Source organism: Sycon ciliatum, chromosome 6 (assembly GCF_964019385.1).
Source record: "Sycon ciliatum chromosome 6, ocSycCili1.1, whole genome shotgun sequence".
Lineage (NCBI taxonomy): Eukaryota > Metazoa > Porifera > Calcarea > Leucosolenida > Sycettidae > Sycon > Sycon ciliatum.
In genome coordinates, this window is record NC_088648.1 from 7,140,661 (window position 1) to 7,163,295 (window position 22,635).

The following is a 22,635-nucleotide window of genomic DNA, read 5'->3' on the forward strand; positions in this document are numbered from 1 at the left end:
TAAAGCCACCCCTATAATAGCAGCTCGCATGCGTTAGCCCCATGGGTGAGATCACCCATGGAGCTAACGCATCTGTCGGTAAAAGAGTTAGAGAAATAAAAACGAGACATGCACGTACATGACGTACGCACCTCTCCATTCTGTGATTGCAGGGAAAACTACCTCGATTCCACCATGAGCTTAGGCATGAGGAAAACTGTTAAGTGCAGAATTTTATTTACCAAAACAGATATTTGAGTAAGCGCAGATATTTTTAACCTGATACGTTTGTACATTGATTCACAATGCCGAGCCAAGCTTCCCTGTCTTGGAAAATACATCTACATGTACATGGAGCTGCCGCTTCGCCAATGGAAACGTTTATTGTCTTTACAAATGTAAGTCATTCTTGATGTTGTCGATCCATCTGGTTACGGGGCGTCCTCTGGGCTGCTTGAATCTTGATGTCTTTGGTGTCGATTGAAAGTCTTAGAGCTTTATAGGATGTTGAGTCACTGCCTTCTCTGATTACATGGCCGAACCATAACACGCGCCGTTCCCTGCATGCTGTGGTGGTAGGTAATTGGTTGGACAGCTTGTATACATGTACGTTTTTATTCGATATTTTTTGGGGGATACACTACGCCAAGAATGGATCGTAGTTTGCGGCGATGCCACGTGCCAAGCCTGTTGCTGAGTGCCGCACTGCTGCTGTCAAGGTCCACAGTTGTACAATAGTTTGTATTTGTATCCCTGTTGATGGTTTGGCCCGCAGAGCGGTATATACATGTACATGTACATGTACATGTAATTGGTTCTTTTAAGGTACAACCTTCCTCAGCCTACTCAAGCTCAACTGATGAAGGGTGAATTCCCCGAAACACTGTGTATTGAGCAGGGAGTGGACTCCGAGTGGTGCTTTCTTGCAGGGTTGCCGAGTGGAAGGTGCGACTTGCTCCTCGTGTGCTCCGGACGGCAGTCTTGAGTCAGTCAAGTATCAAATTCGGCAAGAAGCGTGTGTTTCTCGTCGAAACAGCTAACTTCATAAAGTTTTGATTTGAAGTTTTTAGGTTTGGGTTCACAACAGAACAACAAGGACAATCAAGGCTTGTTTGCTGCTACTTTAAGTTTCATGCTCACGCAATCATCAGGCAACATCCAATAGGTTTGGGTCCGAAAATGTTCATTTTACACATGCATTTCCTGATTTCTTCTCCAGTTTGGCATTGCATTTTAATCCATTGTGTTCGTTTTTCCCGGAAAAGAGGCTTGTTCCAGTGACTCACTCCAAGTCTGTTTATTTGTACGTACACTGTACATGTACATTCAAACCTGGCCTTGCGGACACCTGAGAAAACGGACACCTGAGAAAACGGACACCTGCAAAGTGAGAACGGCTCGTCGCAGTCCCATTGATTTGTGTACATTTTAGCATGCGCGGACTCTTGAAAATGCGGTCACCTTTGAAATGCAGAATGTGGACACTCTCGCGTGCCCCAGTACTGTGTTGAATTAATCCTCCAAACCAGTATTCTAATGCGCAAGCCCGCGCCGGGCTCCCAGGCAGGGAGCAACACACAATTCCCCAAGAATCGCCGAAGTCTCACCAACCTATGGTACTCCTCGCATTTCTTGATCAATGCCGCTCGCATGATTTGTAGGCTGGCTGCATCAATAATAGTGTGTTCTGCGTCGTTTGCAGGCATGCTTGGTAAAAACTAAAAACTATTATTTTCATAACGACCTACATGTACTTTTTGCGTAGGGATGTCAATTGAATAATTATCCTATCCATAATACTCATAAAAAGGACACACTTCAGGCTCATTACAAACATCTTGAAAGTTTTTGTCTTCACAAGTATACTTTCAAGCCTTCTCGTCAGGTGAAATACAGGCAAGGGAAAAGGAACAGGAACAGTGGATTAAATACAGTAAGAAGGTGGTAAAACAGCGCAAAAAAAAGAAAGAAAGAAGAAAGCTAAAGTAAACAGCGAAAATTGCAATAATGACACAAAGGTGCAAATGCGAGAAAACTCAATAAGCGTGACATGTAGTGCGACAACAAGAGACAACCACTGGACATACATGTAACTAACGAGGTTTTGACGACCTACCTAACAGCTTAAGGGGGCACATCACCCAAAAATTTCATATGGCATTCAATTGACCGTAACTTTGGTGTTTCTCAGTGGATTTGAGTGAAATTTTGACCACACACTCCTGCCACTATGCTGGCCCTCAGGACATGATTTACAAGTTCTTGCGTCTCACTGACAGGCTTTCCAGGCCGGAAAAACTCAAATTTCCGGCATAGTGCTACGGTGTGCGAGCCACCCAGGAGCCAAACAAATGCATTTACATTTTTTTCACATTTTCGTGCCCATTCTGTCCGTGCGCGGGACCCAAACCTAAAACAAGTCCAGAAGCAGCCATGGGTGGTGGGGTAGGGCCCCTCAACGTGGCCCTGGAATCTGTCACAACGGAACGAGTGGGCGTTCTTTCACGGACTCCCACAGACCCAAGGCAATTTTTGAATTTTTTTAGGTTTGGCACGTGCTACGAGGTCGTACCTTTGATACAACATCCAGTGCTGGGACCTCCACAGCAAGCCATTTCCACAGCGCTGCAAACCAAATCCAGGATGCCCTCAGAAACCGGCAAAGACTGCCACTCACGTTTCACTACTGCCTAGTACTGAATCCTACCTGACTTCTTGACACGACAAAAAAAGGCAAAAGTCCTGCAAAAGTCCAAAAAATCACGTTAAAAAACCACGTATTGGGCTGCACGGCGGCGGGCGAAACCCGCCGCCGTGCAGCAGGACTTTTGCCAGCACCCTCGTGACGTTGCAGATATGTGGCTTGATTATTGTAGTTGACGTTGATTTAGTGACTTTGGCAAGTTTGAGTCGTGTCAAGAAGTCAGGTAGGATTCAGTACTAGGCAGTAGTGAAACGTGAGTGGCAGTCTTTGCCGGTTTCTGAGGGCATCCTGGATTTGGTGTGCAGCGCTGTGGAAATGGCTTGCTGTGGACGTCCCAGCACTGGATGTTGTATCAAAGGTACGACCTCGTAGCACGTGCTAAACCTAAAAAAATTCAAAAATTGACTTGGGTCTGTGGGAGTCCGTGAAAGAACGCCCACTCGTTCCGTTGTGACAGATTCCAGGGCCACGTTGAGGGGCCCTACCCCACCACCCATGGCTGCTTCTGGACTTGTTTTAGGTTTGGGTCCCGCGCACGGACAGAATGGGCACGAAAATGTGAAAAAAATGTAAATGCATTTGTTTGGCTCCTGGGTGGCTCGCACACCGTAGCACTATGCCGGAAATTTGAGTTTTTCCGGCCTGGAAAGCCTGTCAGTGAGGCGCAAGAACTTGTAGATCATGTCCTGAGGGCCAGCATAGTGGCAGGAGTGTGTGGTCAAAATTTCACTCAAATCCACTGAGAAACACCAAAGTTACGGTCAATTGAATGCCATATGAAATTTTTGGGTGATGTGCCCCCTTAAGTGTGAATTTGATTTGTTTCTGCTTGCAAAGGTTGGGTTTCTTTCTGTGGATGTATACAGGCAGCGATGGCAGCGACTAAAGTACAGACAGAGGCAACGGCTAGGGTCCACTCGACTAGCCATGTGAAATCGGATGTGTCCACCGCACATGCTGATTGTTCTGATGTTAGTTCTGATAAGTATGAGTCGTCCATTGCTAGTCATTTGTTTGAGCATCCTGATTGTCGTGCTGTGTATTCAGATGATTGTTTTTCGATTGTGTCACGTGTACGCAGTGCTAGATTGCTGAATGTTTTGGAAGCTGTATACATCCACACAAAGAAACCCAACCTTTGCAAGCAGAAACAAATAAAATTCACACTTAGGCTGTTAGGTAGGTCGTCAAAACCTCGTTAGTTACATGTATGTCCAGTGGTTGTCTCTTGTTGTCGCACTATATGTCGCGCTTATTGAGTTTTCTCGCATTTGCACCTTTGTGTCATTATTGCAATTTTCGGTGTTTACTTTAGCTATCTTCTTTCTTTCTTTCTTTTTGCGCTGTTTTACCACCTTCTTACTGTATTTAATCCACTGTTCCTGTTCCTTTTCCCTTGCCTGTATTTCACCTGACGAGAAGGCTTGAAAGTATACTTGTGAAGACAAAAACTTTCAAGATGTTTGTAATGAGCCTGAAGTGTGTCCTTTTTATGAGTATTATCGCATTTTTGTCTCAGAGGAAACTGTATCCTATCCATGTTGGGAATTAAACCGTATAAAACCGTATTGCGTGACCGATCTTTTCAATGTTCTTATCTTTACTTTTCCACCTGGACTCCTCCTTGGGGGTTTCCCTTTTCTCTCGAGCTCTTCTCTTGTACCTACATGTACTTGCTATGCTTTGAAAAAAACCAGTCGACGACTTCTGCTTCACATTGTTGTCCCTGGCGCTGGCTTGTCAATTACATGTACACTATACACTATACACTATACACTATACACTGTACACTATACACTATACACTATACACTATACACTATACACTATACACTATACACTATACACTATACACTGTACACTGTACACTATACACTATACACTATACACTATACACTGTACACTATACACTATACACTATACACTATACACTATACACTATACACTATACACTACACACTATACACTATACACTATACACTATACACTATACACTATACACTATACACTATACACTATACACTATACACTATACACTATACACTATACACTATACACTATACACTATACACTATACACTATACACTGTACACTGTACACTATACACTATACACTATACACTATACACTATACACTATACACTATACACTGTACACTATACACTATACACTGTACACTGTACACTATACACTATACACTATCCACTATACACTATACTATACACTATACACTATACACTATACACTATACACTATACACTATACACTATACACTATACACTATACACTATACACTATACACTGTACACTATACACTATACACTGTACACTGTACACTATACACTATACACTATACACTATACACTATACACTATACACTGTACACTATACACTGTACACTATACACTATACACTATACACTATACACTATACACTATACACTATACACTATACACTATACACTATACACTATACACTATACACTATACACTATACACTATACACTATACACTGTACACTATACACTATACACTATACACTATACACTATACACTGTACACTATACACTATACACTATACACTGTACACTATACACTATACACTATACACTATACACTATACACTATACACTATACACTATACACTGTACACTATACACTATACACTATACACTATACACTATACACTATACACTATACACTATACACTATACACTATACACTGTACACTGTACACTGTACACTGTACACTATACACTGTACACTATACACTATACACTATACACTATACACTATACACTATACACTATACACTATACACTATACACTATACACTGTACACTGTACACTGTACACTGTACACTATACACTATACACTATACTATACACTATACACTATACACTATACACTATACACTATACACTGTACACTGTACACTATACACTATACACTATACACTATACACTATACACTATACACTATACACTATACACTATACACTATACACTATACACTGTACACTGTACACTATACACTATACACTGTACACTATACACTATACACTATACACTATACACTATACACTATACACTATAGGGCTTGAAAGTGATGACGTCAAAACGGCCAGGGAGTAGTAATTTGACATCAGATTTCTACTTTTGGATCCACTAAGGTGTGACTTTGCTATTGCCTAAGTATGTGGGTGCATAGCAACCCACTCATGTCGCATGCAGGTGTGACTTTTATTTCGCCACCAGTTGTAACCCCGCCCCCAGTAGCCAAATCGGTCAGTTTCACTGGCTACATCACCATGCTGTGGGTAAGACCGCTTGACATGTGCTTGGATCCATACAAAAACTGGATCCAAGTAGATCCAGTTTTTGAATTTTTGAAATTGTTGCTATGCTGTGACGTAGCACTTTCAAGCCCTATACACTATACACTATACACTGTACACTGTACACTATACACTATACACTGTACACTATACACTATACACTATACACTATACACTATACACTATACACTGTACACTATACACTATACACTATACACTATACACTATACACTATACACTGTACACTATACACTGTACACTATACACTATACACTATACACTATACACTATACACTATACACTATACACTATACACTATACACTATACACTATACACTATACACTATACACTATACACTATACACTATACACTATACACTATACACTGTACACTATACACTATACACTATACACTATACACTATACACTATACACTATAGACTATACACTATACACTATACACTATACTGTAAATATACAAATTTCCGGCAGCTACATGTATTTAATTTCGGCTATATTCGGCACCGACCCAAAACGCCTAAATTAAAACGCCGATGAAATGTTTCACAGCATCTGTCCCACTATATCATGCCCTCTACCCCACGCCGAAAATAAATCGCGGCCGAAATGTCAAAAATCGTGAAGTGCCGAAATTTTGCAGCGCCGAAATTTTGTATATTTACAGTACACTATACACTATACACTATACACTACACTATACACTATACACTATACACTGTACACTATACACTATACACTGTACACTATACACTATACACTATACACTGTACACTATACACTATACACTATACACTATACACTATACACTATACACTATACACTGTACACTATACACTATACACTATACACTGTACACTATACACTATACACTATACACTATACACTGTACACTGTACACTATACACTATACACTATACACTGTACACTGTACACTATACACTATACACTATACACTATACACTATACACTATACACTATACACTATACACTATACACTATACACTGTACACTGTACACTATACACTATACACTGTACACTATACACTATACACTATACACTATACACTATACACTATACACTATACACTATACACTGTACACTGTACACTATACACTGTACACTATACACTATACACTATACACTATACTATACACTATACACTATACACTATACACTGTACACTATACACTATACACTATACACTATACACTATACACTGTACACTATACACTATACACTATACACTATACACTATACACTATACACTATACACTGTACACTATACACTATACACTATACACTATACACTATACACTATACACTATACACTATACACTATACACTATACACTATACACTATACACTATACACTATAAACTGTACACTATACACTATACACTATACACTATACACTATACACTATACACTATACACTATACACTATACACTGTACACTGTACACTATACACTATACACTGTACACTATACACTATACACTATACACTATACACTATACACTATACACTATACACTATACACTATACAATATACACTATACACTATACACTATACACTGTACACTATACACTATACACTATACACTATACACTATACACTATACACTGTACACTATACACTGTACACTATATACTATACACTATACACTATACACTATACACTATACACTATACACTGTACACTGTACACTGTACACTATACACTATACACTATACACTATACACTATACTATACACTATACACTATACACTATACACTATACACTATACACTATACACTATACACTATACACTATACACTATACACTATACACTGTACACTATACACTATACACTGTACACTGTACACTATACACTATACACTATCCACTATACACTATACTATACACTATACACTATACACTATACACTATACACTATACACTATACACTATACACTATACACTATACACTATACACTATACACTGTACACTATACACTATACACTGTACACTGTACACTATACACTATACACTATACACTATACACTATACACTATACACTATACACTATACACTATACACTATACATGTACACTATACACTATACACTGTACACTATACACTATACACTGTACACTATACACTATACACTATACACTATACACTGTACACTATACACTATACACTATACACTATACACTATACACTATACACTATACACTATACACTATACACTATACACTATACACTATACACTATACACTATACACTGTACACTGTACACTATACACTATACACTATACACTATACACTATACACTATACACTATACACTGTACACTATACACTATACACTATACTATACACTATACACTATACACTATACACTGTACACTATACACTATACACTGTACACTATACACTATACACTATACACTATACACTATACACTATACACTATACACTGTACACTATACACTATACACTATACACTATACACTGTACACTATACACTATACACTATACACTATACCAAGAGTGGATAAACAAGAGTGTGCAACTCGCGGATGGGTTGGCCCACGGCGGAATTTTTTGTTGACGTAATCTTTTCGACGACGCACGCGCTGCGAGCCTTTTGGAGAGTTTTCCCTCGTGCACTTGGCAGGGCTTTACACTACATGGTCGGTGCCCAGCACGTGCTCTCACACTGCTCTGCGGCAAAGCCGCGTTTCTCTGAAAAAAGGTGACGTAAAAAAAATTCCCCCGTGGGCGCGGGGTATCTGCAGATTGTGCAGGAGAGATCCGGAGTTGCACACTCTTGTTTATCTACTCTTGACTATACACTATACACTATACACTGTACACTATACACTATTTATAGGTTAGTGCATGGCAGGGAGGGCCTTATGGCTTGTTAGTGCCCGACAGGTTAGCCTGAGGGCCGTAGGCCCGAGGGCTACCCTGAAGGGCACAAACAAGCCATAAGACCCTCCCTGCCATGCACTAACTATTTTAGAACGAGGTTACATGCATTATCTCACTTCCATCATGCTTGTGTACCATTATATTGGCTAGTTTGTGGTTTGTGTGGAGAGAGACTTGGTGTGGTATGAAAGAATATTTTCTTCTGGTAAGTTATGGTAACTCAGCACCACTTAGGACTACTAAAAGTAGAATATAAGCAAAGGAAATGCTGGGCTCTTATTGCGAGCTTCATTCTTATTCATAGCTTGTGGAGCTATTTAGGGGATTTGAGAGCCCCTTGTCGATACCTCTAATGACTTCGATCTTCGGTTTTTATAGGTTTCCGCAAGCTGTTGACAAAGGAAATTCGTACAGATGAAAGAATACGGGAGGCAAAAACCGTACACACTTCTGAAATGCGTAGCTTTTAGTAGTACACCGTACATTTTATGCAAAGTTCATTATCTGCACCGTACTATAATGCATACAGGGAGTTGTACGCACCAGTTTAGAGTATATTCAGCGGGCTTTAAACTAATCCAAGGCCCTCGACGCGTCATCAAGAGTAGTAAAATAACGATTGAGCGGGCTTTAAACTCTGATAAGGCCCTTGGCGGGAATGTCGCTGATTGGTCGTTTCCTGGACAACGAGACAGACCTCGTTCTAAACACTGTGCATGTAGATGTAGATGGTTTGGAGGCAACAACGTAACTCGTCGTGAATGGCCAGCGGTCCTCGGCGTTTGTTCGTCACCTCCCTGAGCGACACTGACTCACGCTGCTATCTGGTGTTCACGAGGTGTTTGTCGCTCTGGTAACGGAGCGTCTCTGTAAGTTTGTTACTCAAGCTCAATTGATTAACTGATGAGGGGCGAATTCCCCGAAACACTGTGTATTGAGCAGGGAGTGGTGCTTTCTTGTAGGTTTGCTGAGTGGAAGGTTCGATAGATTTCTCGTGTGCTCTGGGTGGCAGTCGTGAGTCAGTCAAGTGAGAATTCAAGACGGCAGGAATAGCGAAAGCTACCACGTAGGGAGCAACACACAAGTATTGCCGAAGTCGCACCAACCTCTTCTTTTAGGTATGAAATTATGGGTGTAAGGACCTGTAGCGGTCCGGACTCTGAGCACCTGTGACCTGGGTCTACGCTTTATGGCCTTAGTCTTGTAGTTTTTTTAGTTTTTTTTTACTATTATTCAAATGGGCAGGCGTGTGTTTACCGCCATATTGCCACGTGTGTCTTTACCACCATGTTTATCAACCATAAGTACAGCTGCAGTGATGTCTTCGACTTCATATTCACAAACCCAACTCGTAAAATAACTAACTATGTGGACAAAAACAAACAGCTACTGAGCAGGGGATGCACTGGGCAGCAGTGATGGTGAGGTACCAGGGGCTCCACCGACCAAAGGTCTCCGCTTCAATGCCACAAGCACGCACCAGGAAAAAGAAACAGAAATGTAAAGCAAAGCTAGATCTAGCTATGGGGAAGTAGAATGGATAAAAGTACCGGTAGGTGTTTAGAAAAATAAAAACAAGATGAAAAGAGATTGTTTATTATCAGTGTTTGGACTGATGTACAATGTACATGTCAACTTCATCAACCAAAACTTATGAACTTCTTTAATAGATCTGAAACGAAACTCGCACAAAGAAGTGTAAAGAAAACAAGCTAAAAAACAGAAAAATATTAAGGCACCCATTTTGATAATCCAGGGGATGGCCCACGCCTGGTAAAAGAATAAGCAGAGAAAAGAAAAGAATCATAACAAGTTTTTCCGTGTATGCAAAACACAGCTGAGCACTCTGAGCAAGGCCAGGTACACGGGTTAGCGGGTCCGGCAAGCGACGAGCTCGAAAAATTGCAGGGAATCTGTTGCCCAGTACCAGTTGCTGTCTCTCAGGTGTCGGTAGACCTTTGTCTTGAATGACTGAAAACGTGTTTTGTGTGGGCGCTGCGACAGCAGCCTGTCAGGAAGGGAGTTCCATGCGCCAATACAGCAGTACGGGAACGACCGCTTCTCGACGGATGGAGCTGAGACAGGGAGCGTGTCTGACAGTTGATAGGCGTGGCTGGTGGCATTATTGTGCTGGTTCCTGGTTCTGGGGTTGGCTGGAGAAACGCGATGCGGTGGCAATACAGCAAGTAGCTGAGGAGGACCAGTAATGAAATGCAATAACACACGTACATGCACGAGAGAGCAGCAACAGTCCGGCGGATAGCCAAACTCGGGAGAATTGCACCAGGGCCAATGATGCGCAGTGCGCGGCGTTGAACATTATCCAGACGTTGGATGTGGCTGGCTGCCGCGCCCATCCACACTAGCGGGGCATACTCCATCAGGAGCCTCACGAATGCCTTGTTAAGTTGTAGACAGTCGTTCGGCCAGCTGGCGTGAGAATGTGGGCCGCTCGTCGGAGAAAGCCGAGGCGCTGCTGGGCGCGGATGGTCACGGTCCTGAGGTGACTGGCGAAGGACAATTTGGAGTCAAATCGAACACCAAGCAGTGATATGCTGGTTTCCTCCGGTACAGGGGTACCACCAAACAGGATTTGGGGCAGGTCTAGGTCAGTGCGTCGGAGGGTAGCAGTCATAGCCTGTGACTTGCTGGGCTCGAAAGACACTTTCCACCGGTAACCCCACTCATGCAGGCGGTTTGTGGATACCTGCAAGGTGTGTGCAGCGTCCCGAGGGCACTGAGCTGAGGATACTAGACTGTATAGTGTCGTATCATCCGCGTAGGCCTCAAGCTGAGCATTGCCATCAAGAACATCGGCAGCGTCATTCACGTATATTAGAAACAACGTAGGGCCCAATATACTGCCTTGGGGCACCCCTGCAGAGATTGGGTAGAGAGAAGAAATCTGACCGCCGACTAAGCACTGGAGTGAACGGCCGTCAAGATAAGACGATAGCCGGCTATGGAGAGTGCCAGTAATGCCGAGCTGCCGGACCTTGTAGAGGAGGCCCACGTGGGAGACCCGGTCAAAGGCCCCGGCTATCGACTGCGAGAATTCGTGCCGCGCCACCTTGGCCAACGATGTCCACCCAGGCGTTATGAAGCGCCTGTAGTGCGTCTGCCGTGCCAAGACCTCTACGGAACCCAAACTGGTGGGGAGTGAGGAGCTGCTGGCGCTCAAGGTGGTTCATCAGTTGGCGATTGACAATAGTTTCCATTACTTTGGACATTATGCATAATAACGAGACTGGGCGGTAGTTCTTCAGAACAGAGCGCGAGGACCGTTTGTGGATCGGTACCACGTTAGCTGTCTTCCAAGATTCTGGTTGAACTCCGCACCTGAAACAGAGAGCGAATAGCTGGGACAAAGGCTTCGCAAGTTCTTTGGCACACTCTTTCAGGACCCGGGCTGAAATGCCGTCAGAACCAATCGCCTTTGATATGTCGAGTCGCGCTAGCAGACGGTAGACAGTGGCGGGGCGAAAATGAACGGCTGCGATGTCAAATTTGGTAATTATATTGAGCAGCACATGTACTCTCCAGATGTGACAGCACTGTCGTTCTCCAAAAACGGCCAAAATTCCAAAAAAATTCAAAGTGCGAAAATCCAACATAAAATTCAAAAATAATTGAAAACATTTTGTGGACAAGCCTATTTAAAGTAATAGTACCTGGAAGGTCATGACATTATGCTTGTATTGGTGCGACACAGCACGTACATGTATAGTGTAGCGTAGTGGCCCACGAATCAAACACATGCATCGACTGATTTTTCAATACTACTCACGGTGATCGTGACTAGTCTAGCTAGCGCTAGCTAGCTGTCACTAAGCTGTGCACATATTTTCGTACATGTGATTGGCTGCACTTCACGAGCAGTGTGCGTGGCCAGTTCAAAATGGCTGCGGTATTATAATAATAAAAGTACACTTGGCTGGTTGGTTGGTTGGTTTTTATTATATTAAAGTTTAAAGGTACACAATAATCAGGGCGCACAGAAGGCATATGCGCATGCAGGATCGACAAAAAAGAGCGTCGTGCGAGGGCGGGTTTGGTGCACGTTAGTCGCGTGACCCCGGGAGAGTACCGATCGTGTACATCCCACGCATCCAAACAGAACAGAGAAGAGAAAGAACCTGAGTTGTACTCCTTTTCTCGTAGTTTTAGAGCCGATGTTCGCGATATTTTGGTAGGACCTGTCCTTTCCTCGCTTCTCTCGGCATGCAGTGTCAAACCATTCTCGTTTCCGTTCGTGTCAATTTTATGCTTTTACGATAGTGTGCATACTCCAGTGGAAATAGTAAGTTTGCTTTATTATTTGCACTGGGAATTGCACCGCAACATTGAACAGTTACAGTAGTTGTGCTTGTCCTCGGCAAAGAATTGCCTTTCACTGTGCCTTGTAGAATTGGTCCACCGAAGGAGAAGGCGAAACGCAACATGTGCTAGTCCCAGGAAATACAACATGCCATGTCCGACCAAAAGCTGATGCTACAATGAGCGATCGCGATGTTCCACAGGTAAGAAGACAAATAAACGAGTCAGAGCTCGCCAGGCAGGTAACGCCGAGAACATGATGATACCACACGGAGCTGCTGATGGAGGTGAACGGGACCAGCAAATCCACCAGGCGTTAGTCGAGGGCCACTGAAGACCAGGTTTTCCAGGGTACGAGTTCCTCCATGATGGCGAAATCCGCTACCACAAGAACTCCAGCGAGAATGAAAGCACAGCAACCAACGCCGCGGGCGAACTGAGGAGAGAACACTGAACAGTCTGCATGGTCTGTGCACAATGATTTTCTCTTCGACGGCGCGGCACTCGTTGCTGTTCTGCTGCATGCATGCGTTTTTCTTGTAGTCCATCGGCCAAATCTCAGAAAGGGCCTCTTTCGGCGAAGGTGATGCACTGAAGCTCCAACTAAACGTCCTTTGGCACACTAGCTCATGAGACCCCATAGAATACGAATCCGTTTGTTGGACGTTGCCAATCCAGTCCAGGATAGTCGAACTGGGTCGAATACCTTCTTCCGATTTTCGTAATTTCGTCCACCATTACATCTTTCTCATCGACTTTTTTTCGCTTGGCGAATGTTCTTGAGCCGCTGAGCAGAATCTACGCACGCTCGAACACTTGAAATGCCTGCATGTTGACGGTTCGCAAGATTCTAGCGAGCTTGGTGGAAATCTATTATTTATTTTGGAATTTTTGGGGGAATCTGAATTAGAACGGTAGAAGCTCATTCGATATTCGGAGAAGACGGCGTGTCGCCGCTGTCGGATTGTCGCTACTGTGTTTCAGACGTATTTGCTTGAACGTGCTACCTTGGATGGACAGAAGATGAAGTGACGGCTTTCTTGAACACGGACGTTTTGTCTACATTGTAGCTGAAACATCTCATCTGGCGTCTAGAACGCAATTATCATGAGTTGTGAGTGCCAGCTGAGCTGAACACAAGCTGGACACCATTCGTCAGCTGGGAATTTGCATCGAAGCTCTTGATAGCCACGATAAGCATAATTATACAGAGGTAACCTTGTTTGACTCAATACGCATGCAGGTGATACCACTAGTGGCACTACAATGTAAATGGTGCAAAATTGATGCAACAGCGAATATGTACTTCGTACAATCACGAACAATTGTAAGGCAAGTGTTCATGCCTGTCATAGAAGAATTTCAGCCCGGAAGTCTTGTTGTCATGGCCATAAATAATACAGGACTTGAGTTGGCTCTGGACATAAACACACTTGTGGTGAATACGGTCATTATTGCGAGAAAAATATTTAGCCATTGTATGTTAACACCTGATGCCGCACTACAAGCAATATTTCATGTACATGTATGTGAGACTCAATTGCATCCACAAGGCCGTAGATGCATGTAAGCACACACTGCTGTACAGTATAACCCTATCAAAAATTTAATAATAATAAGAAGTAGTAGTCGACATGTGGTGCCTTCCTGCTGCACATGCACATGCGGCAAGTTGGCAACGACACATGACCTATCTGCACCGCACAGCGTGAGCTTAGAAAGGAATATTGCACACATAGTGCTATTTGTGTTCCGATATCATTAAGCCGGTATACATGTACTAGTATCCTTATACATGTACCTGGTCACTCGATAGGCGATGCCGACTGTATTAATCTTATCCATATTACCCGATAGGCTATAGCACACTGCGTCAGATCACTATGCAACAAAACAAGAGCTTTGGAGCGAATATACACTGAAGCAAAGTAGGTTTCAACGGTACAGCACTAGTCACGATGAGGGGAGTTACGAGGATGGTTATGATGATGATTGTTAATGATTCATGCACGGTGGAAAATAACCACCAATAGCGATGATATTGCTTTCACAACAATGACATCAGTAGGAGCAGTGACACAACCTTACTGCTCCAAGTAGGATTTACAAGCGAGTGAAGGGAGAGCAGACTGGTCTAATAGCAGACCGGGTCTAAGCAAGGAAGTAATCGGCATCAGAGGTGAGCTTGCACATCAGAAAACAGATGATGATCACCAAACACAGAGAAGTAAGTTGGCTATGTGTATGTTTGTGTCACTGTGTGTGCATGTGTGTGTGTGTGCATGTGTGTTTGTGTGTATGCGCGCACATCTGTGTGTGAGAGAGAGGCAGACAGACAGATAGCATATGGTGGGAGGGATCAAGGTCTGACCTCAGAGTTAAATGCTGACGGTGTGGAATAGCAACAGTGCGAAATCGGGCAGGGTGGTTAATGGCCCACACTGGAGCCGAGTAGGAGCGCCAGTGGTTGAGGGCTAGCACAGGAGTAACAGCAGCTCCAGCCTAGGAAGATCAGCTTCTGGATGAAAACCTCCCGGACACAGTAGGTACCACGCTTCACTAGCAGATTGCCGGCAGGGGTGCACGGCGAGCACCCGTACATCCCTCAAGCCACCAGAGCCGCAGTACTTGGACACGATCCAGGTGCTTACCCGCCAACAATGCTGAGAAGGCACTGGAGCCATACAGGAACTTATGATCGAGCATGACCACAGACTTGAAATACAGGGTCCGGCGTTGAATACTGAGACAGCGACGTCTCCTCCACAGAACACCACTCAGCCCCACCATTGCATTATTTTCGCTTTTTCATCATTTTTACAATTGTGTTAGAGCACACAGCATGCACTCGATGCAACATTTACCAGTGACTAAATAACTCCGCGTCTCCGACCACAACTGAAGCGTTCCCGTGAGCCTGTTGGATTTCAGTCAGCCTGTTGAGATTATCTTCATCTCGTCACATGTGAGCCTGTGTGTTTCATCCGTATCGTGGCACAATTACACAGACACGATTTCCAACACAGGCCGGTTCCGTTGCTCGAAGGGTTGGCGGTAAGAATTGCTACGCCGTCTGTGGCTGCATGGGAACTTGGCGAGTCGTCGTCTTTCTCCATAAATCCTGATCGTCACGCCAACAACAGCCACTATTGCCTAAAAACTACGACACAACAGTATCAAGCTCGCCCCAGCAGAAGGACACGAATGACGAGCGCCAAGACGGAGAAAGAGAGACAGGGTTAGCGAGAGCTGACTAGTGCAGGTACGCTGTCATCTCCTGAGGTGGTGGGCGAAGCAGCGAAGTGAAACGAAGGAAGATAGAACTTATTAGAAGGCATACGGAGGCACCAAAACCTATTGCCTGTCACATACTAAGTGCCATTTAGGGTTGACAGCTGTCAGCTGACAGCCTCAAAAATTTGAAAATCTGCTCAAAAAAATTCTCGATCAGAACTCTGCGCACTCTCAAATGGAGCGCACAGTAAAAAACTCGGCGACGAAGAACGCTTCGTATCGACGCCCTGGACTGAATTCGGCACGTCCAACAAAAGAAATAGTGTTCTCTGATATATTCTCTACGTGCTGGGTATGGTCGCGTTTAGTTGGAAGCTCAGTGCATCACCACTTTCGATTTTGAGACTTGGCCGATGGACTATTGTTGTTGACACATTTTCGCGCAAGCGGTTGCGCGCCGCTGGGACTCGGGGTTACTAAAACCAGTACAGAGCATCTCCCCCTTGGTCGGTTTGGACAATTTATGGCTTAAAATTTTCAGGAGACCCTGGCAAAGAAATTTACCGAGACGTGTTTTGGATACTCCTTTCCAAAACGGTACTATATCTCACGAAGTTTACGCGCATGCTCTGGCATACCCGTGTGAGTAATGAAAATTTGTTTCGGTAAATCTTTTGGAACACCTGTGTTCTGTGCCTGGGACAAGTCCCAGCCTCGTAGAACCTAGCTGAAGTGCTGTTCACTCCTTCAAACACCCCCTACTTCGAGCAAAAATGCGACGAAATGCTGACTAGTCGACTGCTGATTGGTCAAGCTGGCATTTTGGAGCACGTGCGCAGCCCCCATCTCCTCGACGCTTTTCTACGCAACTGTGAACCATGCAATAATTATTAGTTTGAATTAGAGACTCTTGATAAGCTCAACGGCTTCCAGTGACGTAATCACAGTTTGACATTCCTAGGTGACATGATGTAGTTACTTTTCGTAGTTCATTTCCTTTCTTTGAGGGTGTACCAGTGGTGCGTACAGGATCCCCCACGAACACGAGGGCAGGACCGCTGAATCCCGCCCGCGCCGCGATAGCGTCAAGGGTTGGATGAACGGCCGTACTGTGCCGAGTATCAGCCAGGGCCATATGGCGCAGAGAGGTACCAGCTGCGTACTATATAAATCTACTACTAGCAGCACCCGGCCAGCGTGGCCTGGCCGAACGACACGTGGCATATGCGGGTGAAGCAAGTACATGAACAGCACACGTGCTCAGCACGTGGTGGTGGCTACACGATTCGCACGCTTCGCGTGCTCAGTGCTTCTGTGGCTGCTTCCGCTAGCTACACGATTCGCACGCTTCGCGTGCTCAGTGCTTCTGCGGCCGCTAGCTACACTGTGCTACACTGTTCGCACGCTTCGCGTGCTCAGGGCAGCGCTGCTCCGCAGCGCTTCTGCGTGACACACACACAAACACACGTCACAGGTGCCTCTTCTTTATAAGTAAAGATGAAAGGAGGCTTCCCTGTACCATCTTTACTTATAAAAGAGAGGCACCTGTGACGTGTGTCTGTGTGTGTGTGTGTCACGCTCCTTATAAAGAAGAGGCACCTGTGACGTGTGTTTTGTGTCACGCCGCCCTGAGCACGCGAAGCGTGCGAACAGTGTAGCACAGTGTAGCTAGCGGCCGCAGAAGCACTGAGCACGCGAAGCGTGCGAATCGTGTAGCTAGCGGAAGCAGCCAGCCACAGAAGCACTAGCGCATAGCACTGAGCACGCGAAGCGTTCGAATCGTGTAGCCACCACCACGTGCTGAGCACGCGAAGGGTGCGAACAGTGTAGGTACAGTGCGCATGCGTGGTAGCGCTTATACTTATAGTTATAGCAGACACGATCAGTACGAGCAGTAGCAGCCGCGCGCAGAAGCACTGAGCACGCGAAGCGTGCGAATCATGTAGCCACCTAGCCTAGGCCATAGCCTAGCCTGCAGGCATAGGTAGCACTAGCAGCCGCACAAGCACTGCGGACCACGTGAACCGTTCTCTGCAAATAGAAACATCTGCAACAAAAGGATACAAAAGATCTGCACTGACTGCACTCTGCATCTGATCTGCAGTGAAGAGCGCATCGCACTTTTGTTCGTAAGTTTATGAATTTTTTGAGCCGCTTCATCCGCCACCAGGTGATGGACAACCCTGACCAGCCTCCCGAAGGCGTAACAGACGTCCCTCCTTCTCCTTCCAACGATGAAGAACCTCCCTCACCAGGACTTCAGCGGTCTGGCCACCACCACGTGCTGAGCACGTGTGCTGTTCATGTACTTGCTTCACCCGCATGCCACATTCGGCCAGGCAACGCTGGCGGGGGTGCTGCTAGTTACTAACTAACTTGACCTGTCTGTGTACACGTTTCAGTTACTTCAGTAGTTTCTTGTTCACTTTGCCAGTTGCAGTTTTACCTAAGCTAAGAAGCAGCTGCTCGCTCTTGTCGAGAGCAATGATTGCCAAAACAGGAGCCAGAGATGCTGGCCGAGGTCGAGGAAGGAGAGGTGGAGGAAGTTATCGGAAAGGATCCAAGGCCAGAATCTCACAACAAGCACCACAGCGCGCAGAGGAGCTTGACAGCAATGCCTACAGGTATTACGAGCCGGAGCCGTCACGGGATGATCAGTTTGATGAGGAAATAATGCAGAGGAAATACCAGCGGCAACAAGACGATGCCAAACAGTTTTCAGGGCTGCTACATCAACCGCTCAATACGGCTCTGCACCAGCACCGTCAAGACGCGATATTGCCAGAGGCTGACATTGGCATCGATCTGAACGCGCTGGCAAAGAACTTGCTCTCTATTCCTGTGCACACTCGCCTCAACATCAGTGCAGACCACCTTTCTAGTGCCACTATCGCTGAATTCCAACGAAGTGCTAATGCTAGTGCAGAGAGGGTGAAATCCAGCTACAATTCTACCTCCCAGCAACGACTAGTTAACGCCACGGACATTTCACCCGCACCCATTCATCAGTACATCGCAAGGGCAAGGATCCAGGATCTGCCTACTGTTGCGGATAACGTTACTACTGCACTCAGCACTAGCAGCAGTGGTGAGCAGAAAAGCGTTCCGGCACAGTCTGATCCTGGCCCCTGTAACTCTGCTCCAGCTGCTTCACCAATCCAGCAGGTTCAGCCTACTCCACAACAGTGTGGTCCGTATGCTCAAGTCAGCGATGGGAAAGATGGTGATGGTGATGCTGTGTTGGATGCTATATTACTATTAGCCCTGCCAACAGCATCAGCAACACCTGCAGCAGTTACCTCGACTAGCACAACCACTGCACCAGCACGAAGACGCGACCCGACGCCAGCACCAAGAGTGACACATGGACTGCAGACTGCAGCAGGAGCCATTGGCCACAATGGTGATGCGTCAGCACATTGCGCACCTACAACGTCGCTGACCAGTGTTCTTGTCACGACCACAACTTCCAGAAGTCCAGCCACTGCAAGCAATAGCTCTAGACAGAACATTGTGTCATGGAGCCGCATGTCCGCCAAGCCAACAGTAAGTGCCAGTATGGGACAGCGCGTGACCAACAAAGGTGCTCCCAACAAAGGTGCTCTGGTAGCCAACAAAGGTGCTCCAGTTGCGGCCATTGGAGCCGGACTTATGAACATGGACACCGTTGCAACGAGTAAACGTTCTGCTGCTGTTGCAGCCGTGGCAAATGCAGATGACTATGACGATGATTTGGACTTCTTGCTTGCTTTGTAGTACAGCAACAGCAGCAGCAGCTATGCTGTTGTGCCCTTTCCTGGACTCACTATGCACACGCTGCAACTAGGCAACCTATAGCTGAGATGATCCTTCTGTTTGGTGTTATCGTTAGAAATCTTTGTTCTCACGCTGTTGTTGTTGTTGTTCTTATTCCTTGGAGCTGGTCTCCATTAATCTTTCGTCCAAATGCAGGCATTGGTCTGCATTGTCAATCGTCATGTTTCTTTCATTTGCTTGTCTTGGTCGCGGGCACCTTTCCCTACTAATATCTGGCAATATCGCGTCTTGACGGTGCTGGTGCAAAGCCGTATTGAGAGGTTGATGTAGCAGCCCTGAAAACTGTTTGGCATCGTCTTGTTGCCGCTGGTGTTTCCTCTGCATTATTTCCTCATCAAACTCATCATTCCGTTACGGCTCCGGCTCGTAATACCTGTACTTATTGCTGTCAAGCTCCTCTGCGCGCTGTGGTGCTTGCTGTGAAATTCTGTCCTTGGACCCTTTGCGATAACTTCCTCCACCTGTCTTTCCTAGACGTCGGCCGGCTTCTCTGGCTCCTGGTTTACCAATCCTTACTCATGATAAGAGGAAGGAGCTACTTCTTAGCTTAGGTACAAGGTGCAAAACAAGACTTCGAGTCAAACTGCAACTGACAAAGTGAACATCAAACTTATAGCGGCCACTAAACAGACAGGGCAAGTTAGTGTTTGTTATGGTACAGGCAAGCCTCCTTTCATCTTTACTTATAAAGAAGAGGCACCTGTGACGTGTGTCTGTGTGTGTGTGTGTGTGTGTGTGTGTGTGTGTGTGTGTGTGTGTGTGTGTGTGTGTCACGCTCAGGCCATACTGCGGAGCAGCGCTGCCCTGAGCACGCGAAGCGCGCGTGCGAACAATGTAGCTAGCGGCCGCAGAAGCACTGAGCACGCGAAGCGTGCGAATCGTGTAGCTAGCGGAAGCAGCCACAGAAGCACTGAGCACGCGAAGCGCGAGCGTGCGAATCGTGTAGCCACCACCACGTGCTGAGCACGTGTGCTGTTCATGCCACGTTCTAGCCTAGGCCATACTAAAGAAGAGGCACCTGTGACGTGTGTGTGTGTGTAGGTAGCAGACACGATCAGTACGAGTAGCAGTAGCAGCCGCGCGCAGAAGCACTGAGCACGCGAAGCGTGCGAAGCATGTAGCCACCTAGCCTAGGCCATAGCATAGGCATAGGTAGCACTAGCAGCCGCACAAGCGCTGCGGACCACGTGAACCGTTCTCTGCAAATAGAAACATCTGCAACAAAAGGATACAAAAGATGTGCACTGACTGCACTCTGCATCTGATCTGCAGTGAAGATCAAGAGCGCATCGCACTTTTGTTCGTAATTTTATGAATTTTTTGAGCCGCTTCATCCGCCACCAGGTGATGGACAACCCTGACCAGCCTCCCGAAGGCGTGACAGACGTCCCTCCTTCTCCTTCCAACGATGAAGAACCTCCCTCACCAGGACTTCAGCGGTCTGGCCACCACCACGTGCTGAGCACGTGTGCTGTTCATGTACTTGCTTCACCCGCATGCCACATTCGGCCAGGCAACGCTGGCCGGGGGTGCTGCTAGTAGACTTATAAGTTATATATTACGCATCTCGTGGCTTCTTTGCACCATGGCTGGTATTCGGTCAGGACCGCTATTCATCCAACCCTTGGGGCCTTGCCGCTATCGCGGCGCGGGTTGAATTCCGCGGTACTGCCCTCGTGGTCGAGCAGGAGCCTGTATGCGCACGCACCACTGACACTGGTAGCCCTGGGTACACCCTCATAGTCATAGAAAGAAAAATAATACTTGTAATAACAATGAGAAGTCACATCATGTCACCTAGCAATGACTATGTCAAACTGTGATTACATCACTGGAAGCCGTCGAGGCTATTATTATTAAGTATTATTGTGAACTGGCCATTTTGAACTGGCCACGCGCACTGATTGTGAAGTGCAGCCAATCACAGCTCTGGAATATTCAAAAATCAGTCGATTTGTAATATTATTGTGTTTGAGTCGTGGGCCACATGCTGCCGTGGATATCGTCACTGCAGCAGGGAGGAGAACATACGTCATAATTATCATACAGATTTACATGACTGTATACATGTACGTTTACACGGTTACACGTAGACCTACACATCAATGCGGAGCAGTTCACTGTTCAAGTGTTGCACTTGCGGTACTTCGCAGCAGCCACCATGTGCATGTGATTGTTGTTGTTGATTCTATTCTAATTCACATTGACAAAATGAGCAGAGGTGCTCAATAACAAGGAAGCGAATGAACGTGCCGAGAAGCACGAGGGGACTGAACATAATTATTAGATAATGGGGAATGGGTAG

At 45.4% G+C, this 22,635-nt stretch overlaps 1 protein-coding gene across 1 annotated transcript; it reads left to right on the forward strand.

Annotated features, from left to right (window-relative positions):
* Positions 1-18,998: 18,998 nt before the first annotated feature.
* LOC135819993 (mucin-5AC-like) lies at positions 18,999-20,270 on the forward strand. The gene has a single exon (XM_065333293.1). It carries the CDS (start codon positions 18,999-19,001, stop codon positions 20,268-20,270), a length of 1,272 nt encoding a protein of 423 aa, XP_065189365.1.
* Positions 20,271-22,635: the final 2,365 nt, after the last annotated feature.